Source organism: Lagopus muta, chromosome 8, assembly GCF_023343835.1.
Source record: "Lagopus muta isolate bLagMut1 chromosome 8, bLagMut1 primary, whole genome shotgun sequence".
Lineage (NCBI taxonomy): Eukaryota > Metazoa > Chordata > Aves > Galliformes > Phasianidae > Lagopus > Lagopus muta.
The window spans coordinates 36,362,493-36,378,691 of NC_064440.1; the positions used below are offsets into that span (position 1 = coordinate 36,362,493).

Here is a 16,199-nt window from a genome sequence, read left to right on the forward strand (position 1 = left end):
CAAATTGGTTGTAGTTGGGAAGGATGTTGTGAAGGTCATCTGGTCTAATACTCTGTCTTGAGCAGGGCCACCTAGGCCTTGCTTAGGACCAAGTCCAGACAGCTTTTTCCTCCCACCACCCCCCTCTCATACTTTCCATTTCTATGTAACACTACAAATGTGATGGAAAGCACAGCGATAATAGGGGTGGTACTTTGGCTGCAGCAAATGAGGACAAGCCCAAATGCAGCCACTGACATAGAAATGAAGGAAGAAAGCCGCTTACATTCAGAAGGCCTCAGGTATACAGGGATCTCCATAGAAATACCCTTGCCTCCACTGCCAACCCTAAAATGAGGTCTGGGAAGGGGTGGATCCTGGCTCCAGCCTTTCCAGTCACTCAGATGCATTGCACTGTATGCACTTGAGATCCCCTTGGTTGGCCCTGCCTTCCCACCAGGTGCTCAATCATTGGTTCAGGCCATGACTTAGCATTTCTGCTACAAATAGTACTACTCATTAACAGTACTCTCTTCTCAAAAGGCAAAATATAAAAAGCTGCCTTTTTTTTTTTTTTTTTTTTTTTTTTTTTTTTACAGGATGACCCTGCCAAATTCTGTACTAGATGGAGCTGATCACTAAGTCACCCAACGGAAGAATGCTGCCTTCTCCAGTATTGATGAACTGCATCGAGAGTTTCCAGTCACAATGCACTGCCATTTTCTTTTTTCACCACTGTTGTCGTACCCGCTCCTTACCAAGAATTGCCTGCTCCTGGGTTAGTTCCTGGAAGCGTTCACGCATATTCTCCAACTCCACAACAAGGCGACGCTCAGATTCTTCTTTCAGATTCAAGGCCTCCTCCAGTGCAGCTTTTTCTGCAACATAGCCTTCAATAATGCCTAAAATGCCAAGTTAGAATGTATATAAAGCAGCAGACAAATGCATCTACTGGAAAAATAAAACTTGAAAACACAAGTAAATGGTTTAATGCAAACAATAAAATCATAGAAAAAGGGGGAATTTCAAGATTACTTAAACTTACACTGTAGCTAGACTTTTTTGGAACATTCTAAGGAATAAAGCAGTGTTTTCCAATACATTTTATAAGGCTACCATATCACAAATTACCTCAAAAGACGCAAAATGTATATGGGGCTTAGTTAAGCCTTGATGGCTTGGAATAAACTCAGAACATAGGACAGCTTGACACATCCTCTGCTGGGCTCGGAGGATAAAAGAAAAGGAATTTTTCCGGAAAGTAAGATCAAGTGCTACATTCAGAGCCCAAGAAATCCACCAATTATTCATAGAAAGGAAGGAAACATGATGCTGGAGAGACCAAGCAAGCCTAAAGGAATATGTTTAAAGAGGAATAAGCTGAGGTGCTCAGTAAGTGCTTTGTCTCAGTCTTCACTGGTGTTCAGGCTTCCCATGCTGAACCTCCAGGTGAGGGTGTGGGGAGCAGATTCTGTCCCACTGTAATAGCGGAACAAGTCTGAGACTTCTTCCTGAAACTGAGTTTATATAATTTATGGGGCCAGATGATATTCATCCCAGGGTTCTGAATGTGGTTGCCGAGCCACTCTCCATTGTATTTGAAAAATCATGGCTGTCTGGTGAAGTCCCTGGTGAATGGAAAAAGGGAAATGTTACTCCCATTTTTAAGAAAGGGAGAAAGGAAGGCCTGGAAATACAGGCTGAAGAGCCTCACCTCTGTGCCTGGAAAGATCATGGAGCAGATCCTCCCAGAAGCTTTGTTAAAGCACGTAAGAGAAAAGGAGGTGATTCAACACAGCCAGAATGGCTTCACCAGGGGTGTATCTTGCCTGACCAATCTGGTGGGCTTCTATAATGGAATGACAATATCAGTAGACAGGGGAAGGGTGGTGGATGTCATCTACCTGGACTTCTGCAAGGCCTCTGACATGGACCCTCACCACATCCTTCTCTCAAAACTGGAGGTGTGGATTTGAAGGATGGACAGTTTGATGGATTAGGAACTGGATGGATGCAGCCAAAGGGTTGTGATCAGTGGTTTTGTGACTGGCCTCTGCCTTGACACAGGTGGTGTCCATCAGGGGTCAGTCTTGGGACCAGTGTTCTTCAACATCAATGACATCAAGTGCACCCTCAGCAAGTATGCTGATGACACCAAGCTGAGCAGTGCAGCTGATAAAAAACTGGAGGGAAGGAAAACCATCCAGGGGACCTGGACAGACTAGGGAAGTGGGCCCCTAATGAGGTTCAACAAGGCTACGTGCAAGGTGTTACACTCGGGTTGGGGCAATCCCAGGTACAGACCGGGCAAAGAACCCCTTGAAAGCAGCCCTGTGGAGAAGGACATTGGGGTCCCAGTGGACGAGAAGCTGGACATGAACCAGCAGTGTGCGCTTGTAGCCTGGAAGACCAACTATATCCCAGGCTACATTAAAAAAGGGGTGGCCAGCAGGGAGAGGGAGGCGATTGTCCCTCTCTACTCAGCTCTTGTGAGAACCCATCTGCAGTACTGTGTCCAGGCCTGGGGCCTCCAGTACAAGAAAGATGCGGAGCACTTGGAACGGGTCCAGAGAAGGGCCACTAAGATGATCATAGGGCTGAGCACTTCTCCTATGAGGAAAGGTTGAGAGAACTGGGATTAATTAGCTTGGAGAAGAGAAGGCTCCAGGGAGACGTCACTGCAGCCTTCCAATATTTGAAAGGAGCATATAAACAGGAGGGGGAACAACTGTTTATGAGGGTGGATAGTGATGGGACAAGGGGGAATGGTTTTAAACTGAGACAGGGAGGTTTAGGTTGGATATCAGGAAGAAGTTTGTCACACAGAGGGTGGTGATGCACTGGAACAGGTTGCCCAAGGAGGTTGTGGGGCATTCAAGGCCAGGCTGGATGTGGCTAGTGATCGGTGACCCTGAACACAGCAGCAGGGTTGAAACTTGATGATCATTGTGGTTTTTTTTTCAACCCAGGCCATTCTATGATTCTATGAATAGAAAGCAGATACCAAGATTAGGTAGAGAAGCTCAACTTGAAGGACTTAAATCCCAGAACATGGAAGCCAAAGATCTCCTTGCAAAAACGTAAAGAATACAGACCAAATCAGCATACCTCCAATCTTAACCTTCATAAGCAGGAATAAGGATGATGATATGCTGTCTATGATAGCACTAAGATCAACAACCTCAGTCTGTTTCTTCTAGAATCTCTTTATGCCTGTACTGCTGTCAAATATTGCTTTAGTTCATGATGAACCCTTCCGTGGTCAGACATGTGGGCTGATTTATAATGGGATTATTTTCTTTTCAATAATCCAGGTTCCCATGTTTAGACATACAGACATGCAAGCTTGTTTTTAAAATTATGGTGCTTTTCACACACAGACAGTGGTATAAGTATAGGACTATCACACCTGTCCAAGGGAAATGTAATTCTGATTCAGAGGATTAAAGAGTAAGTACTAGATTTGCAAGAAATGACCCATGCTTCAAGTAACTTAATTTGAAATGCAAAAAATATATATATTATAGACAGGCAAAACAAATCAAGTACAACAAAAAGCACAAAAAGATACCATAGATGCTTAGAAGAATCAGTTATAAGCTCAGTTTTTTTCCTTTCTTACCTTCTGCTTTATGAAGCTCTAGTGCCAGCTGATTCTTAGCCTCACTTTCCTCACTGAGGCACTCCATTAGTTCTTGATGCTGACTAACCACTTGAGCAGTCTCCTGATTTCGACAAGCAAATTCTTCTTCAAGTTGTGCATGGATTTCATGTGTTTTTTCCAGCTAAAAATAAACAGTTTTCCCTAAGATTAAATTGTGGATGCAGATGCACTGTAAAAATAACCGCATGTATTTAAATCCAGATCCTTCTCTTACTGGGTAAGTGTTATCAAAAATTAAGGTCCAGGTTTTTAAGTTTCTTGGTAGTATTAGCTTTCCTTTGCACTAGACATTTTATTGACTCCCTGTACGCACTTGTCTGTAGTTTCCTCACAAAACATCCTTAGCTACAAAAGCTTCTTGACTGTGCATAAAGAGAAATAACTTTCTGTTGGCCAAGTTGCCTGACCTGAATCTTGCAATTTAAGGCATCCTTGCACTTAAATTCAATAATCACAGAATACCCCAAGTTGAAAGAAACCTGCAAGAATCACTGAATCCAAACCCTGGCTCTACACAGTATCACCCAAAACTCAAACCCTACATCTGAGAGCATTGTCCAAGGGCTTCTTGAGCTGCAGCAGCTTGGGGCTGTGCCTGCTGCACTGGGGAAACCTGGAAATCTAGATGGGGAACAGAATAAATCCCCCACAATTCAGGTGGAAACAGAGACCTACTACTCCCATCTAGACTGCCACAAGTCCTTGGGGGCTGGATGGGACCCACCTAAGTATGCTGAGGCAGCTGGCAGAGGTGATCGCCAGTTTCCACCATCTATAAGCATTACTAGTCAACCAGAGGGGTCTGAGAAGATTGGAGACTTGCCATTGTGACTCCCATCTACAAGAAGGGTCATAAGGAGGATCTGAGGAACTATGGGCCTGCCAGCTTGACCTCAGTGCCAGGAAAAGTTATGGAACAGATCATTTTGAGTGCAATTACGCATGTGCCAGACACCTGGGGAATGATGCCTGGCCAGCATGGGTTTATGCAAGGCAGATCCTTCTCGATCAAGTCCATCTCTTCCCATGAGCAGGAGACTCAACTGGTGGATAAGGGAAAGGCTGTTAATGAAGTCTACCTACACTTCAGCAAAGCCTTTGACTCTGTCTGTCACAGTATTCTCTTGGGGAAGCTGGTAGCCCATGGCTTCTACACACACACTTTTTGCTGGGTAAAGAACTAACTTGGATGGCCAGGCCCAGAGCATTGTAATGAATGGAATTAAATTCAGCAAGTTCAGTCACAAGTGGTATTCCCCAGGGCTGGTATTGGAGTCTGTCCTATTTAATATCTTTACTGATGATCTGGATTAAGGGACTGAGACCACTCTCAGTAAGTTTGCAGATGACAAGTTGGCAGGAAGTGTCAATATGCCTGAGGGTAGGATACTTGTCAGGATCTGGACAAGTTGGATTGCTGGGCTGAAGCCAATAGGGTGATGTTCAACAAGATCAAGTGCCAAGTCCTGCACTTTGGTTATTAGGCAATACAACAAGCCTGGTGCAGAGTGGCTGGAAGACTGTGTGGAAGAGAAAGATCTGGAGGTGTTGGTCAACACTCAGCTGAATGTGAACCAGCAGCATGCCCAAGTGACTAAAGCAAATGGCACTGTGTTTGTATCAGAAATAGTGCTGCCAGTAGGAGCAAGGAGGCAATCATCCCCCTGCTCTGGTGAGGCCTCACCTGTATTGTGCTCAGTTTTATGCCCCTCAGTACAAGAAAGACATTAAGGCTCTGGAGCATAGTCAGAGAAGGGTGATGAGACAAATACAAAGCTTATGAGGAGTGCCTTACAGAACTGGGATTGTTCAATCTGGAGGAATCTCAGGAGAGACCTTATTGCCCCTTACAACTACGTGAAAGGAGGATGTGGTGAGGGGCCTAAGTTACACCAGGGGAGGTCCAGGTTGGGTATTAGGAAGAACAACTATGAAAGAGTGGTCAGGCACAAAAGTGGGCTGCCCAGGGAGGAGGCTGTATAGATGTGGTATTACTATATGTTTAGTGGGCAACATTGGTGGTAGGTGGACAGCTGGACTAGATCTTACAGGTCTTTTCCAACCTTAATGATTCTGCACTCTACACATTCCTAATGCATTTTAATATGGGACTGAATTTTCTTCAATTTGTTTATCAATGTTGAAGAAGCACCGATGTCATTTTTCTTATTTATGAGAGGTTTTATCACAGGCTAATTCTGTACTCCAGAAGTTAGGAAACACTTAAAAATTCTAGTTTAAATTTTCGTAAGGTAATCTCCTTCACACAGGATTTGCTGTAAAAAGAAAAAAACTGTTAAGTCTCAGTTATAAGAATTATTCAAATAAAGGACAAATTATCCACTGCAAGAAGCAGGAGATGCACATCCCTTGTATTACTTATAATTTGCCTGAAGATATGGCATGATATTTTTCCTCAGGGCAGCCAGTCCTACAAGGTGCTAACATATACAAGCCTCAAGTCAGAGTTCACATTTTTAGAGTAATTACGCTTTTATACAGAGGAAGACATTATCTTACTTGCTTAGCTGATTCTGTAACCAGTTCCAGAAGTCTTTCCACTGCAGTGCGCAAACGATCACAAATTTTCAGTATCATCTCTTCATTTTCATATGCCATTTCAGGCTTTGCAAAAACACTTTCATATAAGTATTGGCTCAACTCATCATACTGCTCTTCGGTCACTGGAGACAGCTGGCTGTGTTCTGTGAGAGTTTCATCAAGCAGTTCATCTACTGAAAACAAGCAAGCTACTTAAATGCACAGAAAAGTGACACAGAACTCAGTCAGATAACAACTGACATCACACAGCAACACTGCTTGGCCCAGAAGATATATTACGAGGTGAAAAACTTGTTAATACAGAGTTATTTGATGTTTACAAATCAATACAGTGTTTTGCAAGGCCTTGAAATATGCTTATACACCAGGAACTGAAGTTCTGTATCCATCAGGTTCAACTTCCCTGCTCTGCTATCCATCCAGCCTTAATCAACCTTATCAGGTTAGTATTTTTGCTACTAAAAGATACACTGATACGCTATCTTACGCGTGGAAAAACTTGGAAACATAAAAACACTGCAACAAGAGACATCCCTATTCAGAGCTTCCTCCATGTAGTACAAAATGAAAAACCATTATTCAAGAATATCAATTGACTGTTTCCAATTATACAAACTTGCACTCACCTTTCTCTAGGTGACTCTTCTCTTTAGCTTTGAAGTATTGTACAAACCCTATTTCTTCCATAATACTGTGACTTTCCATAGAATCTGCAGAAGCCATACTGTTATCAAGGCAAAGACCAATCTTGCTACAGATAAGATCCTCAACAGCAATTGCGGCCTTCACCAGCTCCATAAGCCATTTCAAAAGACACTGATATGAGTCCTGCATTTTCTTCCTAGAACAGAAGCACATGAAACATTGCCAAGATGTGTGCTTAGAGGCTTCAAATATACTGAAAACCTGACAGTCTAAAACAGACACCTTGCCATTGTTTAACAATTATCAGTGAAGAAGATTCAAATATTTCACACACACACACACACACACACACACAAAAAAACAAAAAAACAAAGAAAACAACAAAAGAAACAATACAGATGCAGGCTCTGCAAACTAAAATCTGTTTTCTCCATATTTATGGAAGCATCAGCAGGGAGAACACATTTATTAACATAGTACCTGTAACACCAAAATAAATAAGGGTGTCCTGGCAGAGTAGACTAAAAAAAATTACACATATGGAGAACTTTAATTTGAAGAAAACATTGACAGTACTTCTGAGGCATGTAATACTGAAAAATTTCTGCTACATTTGTTCATGGAAGTTTGAACAAATAGCAGAAATATTCAAGTCAGAATATCCAAGAACATCCAAGAACAAGTCGTCTGTCATACTTTAATATCCTACAGGAAGCCAAACAATGGATGGAAGATCCAAGAAGCCCTGGCACGGCACAACCAAATTGTAAGCCAGTTTTTTGTTTGCTTGTTTAAAAGCGTGGAAAAGGAATTCTTCTGGAAAGCTATTCAACATGTCAGCCTCTCTCCGATCCACGTGTTCAAATAACAAATCAAACTGATCTAGATTGCACTTCCTAGGATACAGAAAGCTTCCCTAGCTTTTGCCAGGATTATAGACAGCGGTGAAACCAGAACACTAAATTCTCTATCAGACCAGAAGGGACGGTGGGGTGAGGGAGGAAAAAGAAACAACAACACAACATGCTCTCCATATCAGATAGGTTAGTAAAGCCAATATAATCATCTTTGTTATTTTGAGCTAGCTTAATTTAATTATTCATAAGAAATGAGAAAAATAAATAACCACAAAGCACTATCCAACCCAAGATGGACAAACCTTTCGTCTTTGGACTGCTCAATATCAGATCTCAACATGGCTACCAAATTGCCTCCTTCTTGGTTTTCTCTGTCCCGTCGCTCTATGAGTGTCTCCAGTTCACAGTTGGTCTCCTTTATTTCACAATTTAAAGATTCGACTCTCTTTTCCAGCTGTGGAAAATTCAATAACAACACAACAGACAAAGATGATCACTTTGCACAGACTGTGAACTTCACTCCTACACTCCATTAGTTTCTGTATATTTACCTAATCATCACCCTCTGCAATGCAAACTTGCTTCCAAAAGCACTAGAAATAAAGGGCAGCAGAAAGACTAAAATGGGATTTTTTCTCTTTATTCTCCTTTTCTGATGTACATTTCATTTTAGGAAGCTGTCTCATTTGCATTCAGACTCAGCACACAGAAGCAATGAAAAAGCTTATAAAAAGTTTGTTATACTTCAGTTTAATTTTTGTTGTTCACACCTTAAAAATGCAAAGCAATGACCAAGGCACAAATTTTGACACTTGTACACAAACATGAATAGCAACCTGACAGAGTATGATCGTTCTCAGGTACTTTTCTTCTTTCCTTTACAAGCCGTGCATGAAAAAGACTTTTCTAGAAAATGCCTTTTCTCCTTACGCTTCTCTTCATGTGGCACCTCTATTCCATTAAAAGAATATGTATATCTATATGAATGCATATATCAACAGCAAAATATTCCAATATACCAAATTTACATTTTGATCAGAGCCTTCTGAAATGCAAGTGAAGACAAAAAAATATTAATGTCTTCTACTTCGAGAACTCAAAGCCATTATTTTGATTATTCAAAAAAAACAACCATTATAAGTTCCCTAATTAAGACAAACAATTTTCCATGCTTTTCCTCCATATCTTAAGGTCTCTGGGTAATCTAAATTACAGCCAAGTGATTTGCTTTACAGGAGGTATAGAATTTTATTTTGCTTAGCAAACAAATATTGTCTTTGCCACTTCTGGAGCCATATTTCCCATTTACCTGTCCATACTCCCAAATTATAGGTCTGTTGGCCTGTCAAAAGCTAGAGCACTATTTTCTAGGGAAAACAATGCAATAAGTACAGATAGCATCAGTACATATAAAACAAAATGGTTAACATTCAACCTTCTCTTACAAAAGGGCAGTTTTCAAACTACTGTTCAGTTTTAATTTCCATGCTACAGTTGTAGCATTTCAGCTAAGAGACCATCTTACCGTAAGTCCATAATACACTGCACCTTGGAAACTAGCAGCTACTAGAACTACACACACATTCCTTGTATACATACCTTGAGACAGATGAAAGCACTGTATTAAATTACAGTTGCAGAAGAACAGCTGAAATCTAAGTTTAAAATATTTTCCACACACCTGGATAATTCTTGCTGCCTTTTCCTGTAGCTGTGCTGACAATGTCTCCTTCTCCTCTTGGCAAGCAGCCTGTACTTTCTCCCTTTCCTGAATTAACACTTGCTCCTGGTCATGTATTAAAGCTGCTTTTTCATCTTCAAACTCATCCTACATAAGTGACATATAATTTGAATTACACAAAGAAAGGAAAGAGAGAAAAACAAAAACTATCTCCTCATAAGTTACATACAGTTTGAATTACAGTAAGAGAATAAAAACCACCTCCTTTCACATACACTCACTTTTTTTTTTTAAACTATGCTGTCTCATTTCTCAGTTTAACTAGCAATAACCTACACAGTTTACACCTCGATGAACAAAATTATGCCAGAACAATGATTTAAAAATAGTTAACTATTTAAATGAACTTTCTTAATGTGCTTGCTAAGATCCCTGTCATTTCAAACTATTGAGACCATAACAAGGAACAGAAAAGGGAGATGGACAGAGGCAACTGCAAATAAACAACACACATAGTGCAGACTTCCTCACAGGAAGTGATTTATAAGAACAAACTGAAAATAGCTAAATCGTCTAGAAGATATTAAATTGGGCTGGTGGGTTTGTGGGCCTGTTGTCCCCCTCATGAACACAGATTTAGGGATAAAACTGTGACATCGTCCTGCACCTCAACATTCCCTCAGAAATAGACTTCTAATCTAAATCCCCCTCCTTTAATTTAAAGCCATTCCCCCTGGTCCCATCACTATCTACCTTTGCATTAAGTTGATTTCCCTCGTGTTTCTAAACTCCCTTGATATACCAGAATGCCCCAATGAGGTTTCCCCACAGCCCTCTCTTCTCCATGCTGAACAAGCCCAGCTCCTTCAGCCTGTCTTCATAGGAGAAGTGTTCCAGCTCTCTGATCATCTTTGTGGCCCACCTCTGGACCCTCTCCAAAAGTTCCACATGTTTCCTGTGGGGCTCCAGATTTGGATGCAGTACTCCTGGGGCCTCACAAGGGCAGAATAGAGAGGGACAACCACCTCCCTCGCCCTACCAGCCACCTCTCAGGACGGAACTCAGGATACCGTTGGCTTTTCAGGCAGCAAGCACACACTGCCTACTCATATTCAGTTTTTCAAATGACAAATCAAACTGATCAAACTGATCTAGATCCAGAACCTCTATGTCCTTCTCAGCAGGGCTACTGTCAAGGAGTTCTCCCAGCTTTTACACAAATCTGGGAGTACCCCAAAGAGCAAAGCCTTGCACTTTGCTTTGCCAAACCTCGTTACGCTTACATGCCCACTTATGAGTTTATCAAGGTCGCCCTGGATGGCATCCCTCTCTTCTGCTGTATTAACTGCACTGCTCAGCTTGGTGTCATCATCAAACTTGCTGAGGGTGCACTCAACCATATGCAACCAATGCAAAACAAATTGGTGTTCATTGGTATGAACACCAATATATTCCAGGTGAAAAATGCTTTCCTTGTTGTTTGGAGAAGTGAAAAAAAACCTTTTTCCCCTCAAGGGATAAAATAGGACTTCAAAGCATGAAGCAAAACACAAGTAGTCATCTATACTGCCTCAAATCATTTGTGGAAGATGCTGAGGAGAATAAGTCTACCATCACCACTTCTTCAGCTGATGAGTGTATACTGCTTGATGACACGGCAAGGACTGTCATCACAGGAAAGAACAAAGAGCAACACTGGCATTTGGAAACAACAATACAAACCCCACCTAGAATCAGCAAGGCAGAAGAGCCACGTCCATCTATGATTCCAGACTCAACCAGCAGAGTGCCTAGCTATTAGCAAGACAGAAATGAACAGGCTTAAAGCAGTGTGAGGATTTCTTCAACCAGAACAGTTGTTTGTCAAAATCACTGAGGCAGTCTTCTTCTGTACTTCTCAGAAGCAGTACATCCACTAAGGACATGTCAGATTATACAAAGGAACTCTGAATAACTAAAGGTACCAGTTTTCCATCAGATCTTAAATCGGTTTTCTGCTTAGGCTGACAAAAGCAAGCAAACTGACTGGCACAATTCTTCATTTTCAGAAAAATAAGCTTTTAGTACATACTTTTAAGTTCATGTTCATTAAACTCTACCTACTTTCAGCTGTGCAATTTGTTGTTCAAGGAGTACTTCTGACTGACACTTCAACAGCTCAATCTCTTCCTGGAACTGAAGCTGCTGCTTCTTTTTCACTGCCTCAAATTGAGACAGAAGAGCTGTCCTCACAGCTTCAACTTCAGAGGCTGATGCAGAAGCATACATCTGCAGACAAGGAAGTAGTATAAAGTATTTTAACCACAGTGTTATAATAAAGGAAAAAAAAACTGAACTAAAAACAAACAATCAAGGCCTGCCAAAGCCTAGGAGAATTTTCACCATAAGTTGTCTCAGGTCCATACAGAACTGCTATTCATATTCATGCTCGCTATGGAAAAGCAAATTTATAAAAATAAGTATTAAGTAATGAGAAGCCATTAGGTACCAAACAGTTCCTATATTCACAAGACCGACAAGTAAGATTAACATTACTCCCTACTTGTTTGATTTCCAACAGACATATGACTAAGTGTAGTGATAGAACAAGGGGTAACAAATTAAACTAAAAGCAAACAGATCTAGATTAGATCTTAGGAAGAAATCCTTAATTCAGAGGATGGTGAAGTCCTGGCATGGGCAGTCCAGAGCAGCTGTGGGTACCCCATCCCTGGCAGAGTTCAAAGAAAGCTAAATGGGTCTCTTGGCATCCTGATGTGGTGGGAGGTGTCCCTGTCCACAGCAGGTGTTGGGACTGGATGGGTTTTAAGGTCCCTCCAACCCAAGCTATTCTGTAATTCTACAAAGGAGGAAAAAAAAAAAAAAAAAAAAAAAAAGAAAGAAAGAAACACATAAAGAGCATCTCTTGTAAGACAAGTTTTCTCCTGTTGTCATAGAATTAATCATTAGGTGGCTGTCTTGTGTTATCTCATGAGTGACTGTACTTCAAACAAGGAAAGACACCAAAAATATCAGAAGAGATCCCTCATATATCTCCTCAACCACACTCTTTAAGAGTTACTCCATGAATAGAGAGAAGTCCTGTTTCTAGGAGTAAAAACTAAAACATTTATAATGAAAAGTACTTCCCACTTAATAACAAAACTTATTTCCTAGGCAGACTTTTCTTCCAAAAGTAAAGAGAGTCTGTAATGGGAACAGATACCAGCTCTAGGGCCTGACAATCCCTAGGAACACAATGAAAACTGGTCTCCTCAAAGCAACACTTTTTGTGAAGTGCACAAAGTAATACAAAAAGTAATACAAAAGTAATGATCAAATTAGGGAGTTATTTACTGTATCATTTTCAAATTAGTAACTGAAAAAGCAAATTTAAACATATCTTGCATTGTTCAGTAGCAGTTGGATAAAGTTAGTGTTGTTTGTGACTACTTCTAATATACAAGCATAATATATACTACAGAGTATCTTGATTATTTGCAACTCCTCATATCAACATTCAAAAATGAGTTCCTCCATTCAATACTTAAAAATAATTTTGTTCATCATTGAATTTTAGCTTTCATTATGAGCTCATATGCCTTACTGCTTTCGTTAAACTTACATGTAAACATCTCCAGGAAGAAGAAAAAATAGTAAAGCCTTAATGGCAACAAGGACAATTTTCAAATCTTATTGATAAAACACATTTGAAAAAGTATTACCTGCTATAATTACTCTAAGAAATGTATGATAGTAAAGTTGATCACCAATAAAAGCTTAAAGTGAGCAGCTACTTTCCACAAAGTTAGTATTATTACCTATTGAAATTATTACCTATTAAATGAGAGCTTTACAATGTTTAATTAAAAGAAGAACGGGTTCCCCAAAAGGTAGAGACAGAAAGTTTTAAACAAGGATTTAAATTTAAAAAATAAGGCTAATGCACATATATGAATTCTTAGGTCCTCTTAGATAAAGCAAGGCTAGAAAATGTTAACTATGTCTCTTCTTATCAATTGGCACTATTGCAAGAAATCCAGAAAAGCATCTGGATATGTCAACTTACTTCTAAAGTTAATAAGATGAAATTTATTCTGTGTGAAACTATGGCTTATTTGGGGTTGAGGTTTTACCAACATTCTGACCTCCTGTTCGTGCTCATGCTGTGCTTTTAGTTTCTCCAGTTCCTTTTCCAGCTGCCTGGAGTGCTCTTCCTTATGCTTCTTAATTTCTGCCTCATGAAGATTCTGAAGTTCTTGCAAAGCTTTTCTATGTTTTTCCTCCATATGCACTACTTCCTCACGTAATATATCCAAGGCTAGACGTTTTTCTTCTTCCAGCAAACTTCTCTGATTTTGTAGAGCTGTTTTTAAGTCATCCTGTTTAAGCATTAATTTACAACAAAACAAACAAACAAACAAGGGTAAAAATAAAGTACAAATATTTTTGTAACCCACTGGTAAAGTGCACGTCCTCTCTACCAAAGTTGAAGTAAGCATTAGCAATGTTGTCTCATAAAAAGTACATACACACTCTGTACCACTGAAATGAAATACCATTTCCATCTAGTAATAGTTCTGTAAATTCTGTACTTTTTCCCTTATATGTGATAGAACTCCCCATTGACACAACATTAAACCTTTTGTTTGTAAAGTCTTTACGCTAAAGAACAATTCAAGTGCAGACTTCAGATTAGTTAGCGGACAGCACAGGAAAAAAAAAAATCTTATTCACCAGAAGACCTTCCTCTGAGTCTATGTGGACACAGAAACCCCATCAAATCACTAGGCTAGCTGAGTAGGCATGGTGAGGAGAAACAAACAAAACAAAGCAAAACAAAGCAAAACAAAGCCACACACCACAAGAAAACACATTACAGCCCTCTGGAACATCCTCTATTACAGCAATTAGAGAAGTCTTCCTAACTTTTTGACTTGCAATATTTTGGTACATTTTTTCCACTTGCTCAGTCTCTTAAAAAGATTCATTTTCATCTTCAGTTTCTTATTTCAAGTCACAGTATAGCCACACAAGATTTAGTGTTGGCTCAAAAGATGTTGCAGAAAATATACCCAAAGAACAAGAGTGATCCTACAAACTTCAACAGTTTCTCACACTTACGTAGGCTTAAAAATATAACATGAAATTTCACTTTCTAAAGTAAGTTTTCTTTTTGACTTACCTTATGAGCTTCTTCTGCTTCTACAGCCATAATTTTAAGCTTTTCCATATGCACAGTAGCTAGCTCAATTTTCAAATTATTTTGTGCTAGCTGAAGTTCCTCAGCATGCTTTAACTTCAATATCTCTATCTCCTGAGCGAGGCATGCTAGATTCATTTTATCCTTTTCACGGAGCTGCTCTGTGTGATGCAGCTGTAGCTTCTCAAGAACCTGCCTATGTTCATCTCTTATATTCTGAATTTCAGATAGGTAGGATGACTCCAAGGAATCCAGGTTTGATAAGTGTTTAGCCTCCAGCGCATCAATTTGTGCTTGATGTTTTGTCTGAAGCTCAGCAACAAAAGCTTCAAGCTGAATTTGCTGTTTACTTTCTAGTGTAGATTTAAGTGTCTTAATTTCAGCTTGGTGCTTTCTCTGAAATTCAGTTGTCAGAGATAAAATTTTCTGCTTATGCTTCTCTTGTAGCTGCTGACTTTGAAGCTCTAGCTCATCAACATGTTTCTTCTTCAGCTCTTGGAGAAGAAACTCTTGCTCAGCCGTGAACTTCTGAGTCAAAGCTTTGTGTTCCTCCATAAACCTAAATCATTTCCAATAAAGTTAAGAGAATATTGTCAGGCACTTTGTGTTGAAATAATAAATAAATAGATAAGTAACAAAGAACAGGAACAAGGCTTTATTTATACTCCATAACTTCACTTTATGTTTCTAATAAAGAACTAATTCAAAGCAAACCAAAAGATGATTTTAGAGCCACATCATGGTCTAGGCAATGTCTTTTGGCTGTATCTGGTTATTACCAGCTAAGTTTGAACTCCTATTACATTTCTACCAACACAGAGTAACATGCAAACCTTGCTCTCTCCGTCTCATTTAAATTCCACTGATGGTGTAGTGCACAAAAAGCCCACAAAAACGAGTATCAAAACAAGATTGAGCAAATATTCTGTGAGAGCATCTAGAACACAATTAGTACAATGTGTACATTTCAAATGTGTTGTCTACAAGTGAACAGTCATAAACAATATCTCTAAATGCATCTAGTTTAGACCAGGACTTAAATCCACCATGGAAGCATATGAGGAATACTGAAGGGCTTCTCCAAACTGACAGTAGCTGAGATCTACTTCAAAGCTCAGTGCAGAAGACATAGTATTGGAAATGCTGCAGTTTGCAGCAATCATTAACTACAGCATTTTTTCAATACAGAGACCAATAATTAAGAAGTGATTGGTTATTTAAAGGCTAAGTTCCTGGTTTCAGCATTTTCTTACTGTAATTATTTCTCCAATCCTTTTCAAATGAGCATGTATCTGAGGAGGACAGAGTCACAGGGGTAAAGTTTAAGTAACGTATGCAGATATACACATATTTGAAGATTTCCTTGAATATAATAAAATAAGGCATGGAGAATAGGATAGTAGAGGAGCAGACCTGAGCATTTAAAACCTTCATTTCCAATCAGAACTTAGTTCGCTAAAGAACACCATATATGGCCCATCAGCCTCATCATTCAGTGGATAACAAGTTTTACTTGCCAGGAAAGATACGCTCAAATTCATTAGAATAATTCAAACAATCTTAAAAAATAATGCAAGAGTTTTTCCATCTGTATGTCATGCATGCTTTCTCTCCTCCAAGACTAGAATA

The 16,199-nt window shown here is 39.8% G+C and overlaps 1 protein-coding gene across 9 annotated transcripts in view; it reads right to left on the reverse strand.

Annotated features, from left to right (window-relative positions):
- PCNT (pericentrin) overlaps positions 1 to 16,199 on the reverse strand; it is a 100,137-nt gene that overhangs the window by 47,828 nt on the left and 36,110 nt on the right. For 8 of the 9 annotated variants that reach the window (XM_048952501.1, XM_048952500.1, XM_048952499.1 and 5 more), the window contains 9 exons: positions 14,553 to 15,129; positions 13,516 to 13,749; positions 11,492 to 11,656; positions 9,389 to 9,535; positions 8,010 to 8,161; positions 6,832 to 7,046; positions 6,164 to 6,378; positions 3,602 to 3,764; positions 738 to 881 (listed from right to left, as the gene is read on the reverse strand). In XM_048952501.1, coding sequence (XP_048808458.1) covers positions 738 to 881; positions 3,602 to 3,764; positions 6,164 to 6,378; positions 6,832 to 7,046; positions 8,010 to 8,161; positions 9,389 to 9,535; positions 11,492 to 11,656; positions 13,516 to 13,749; positions 14,553 to 15,129 — 2,012 coding nt within the window. The remainder of the gene's footprint in view (positions 1 to 737; positions 882 to 3,601; positions 3,765 to 6,163; positions 6,379 to 6,831; positions 7,047 to 8,009; positions 8,162 to 9,388; positions 9,536 to 11,491; positions 11,657 to 13,515; positions 13,750 to 14,552; positions 15,130 to 16,199) is intronic. The other variant, XM_048952498.1, reaches the window with a different exon arrangement.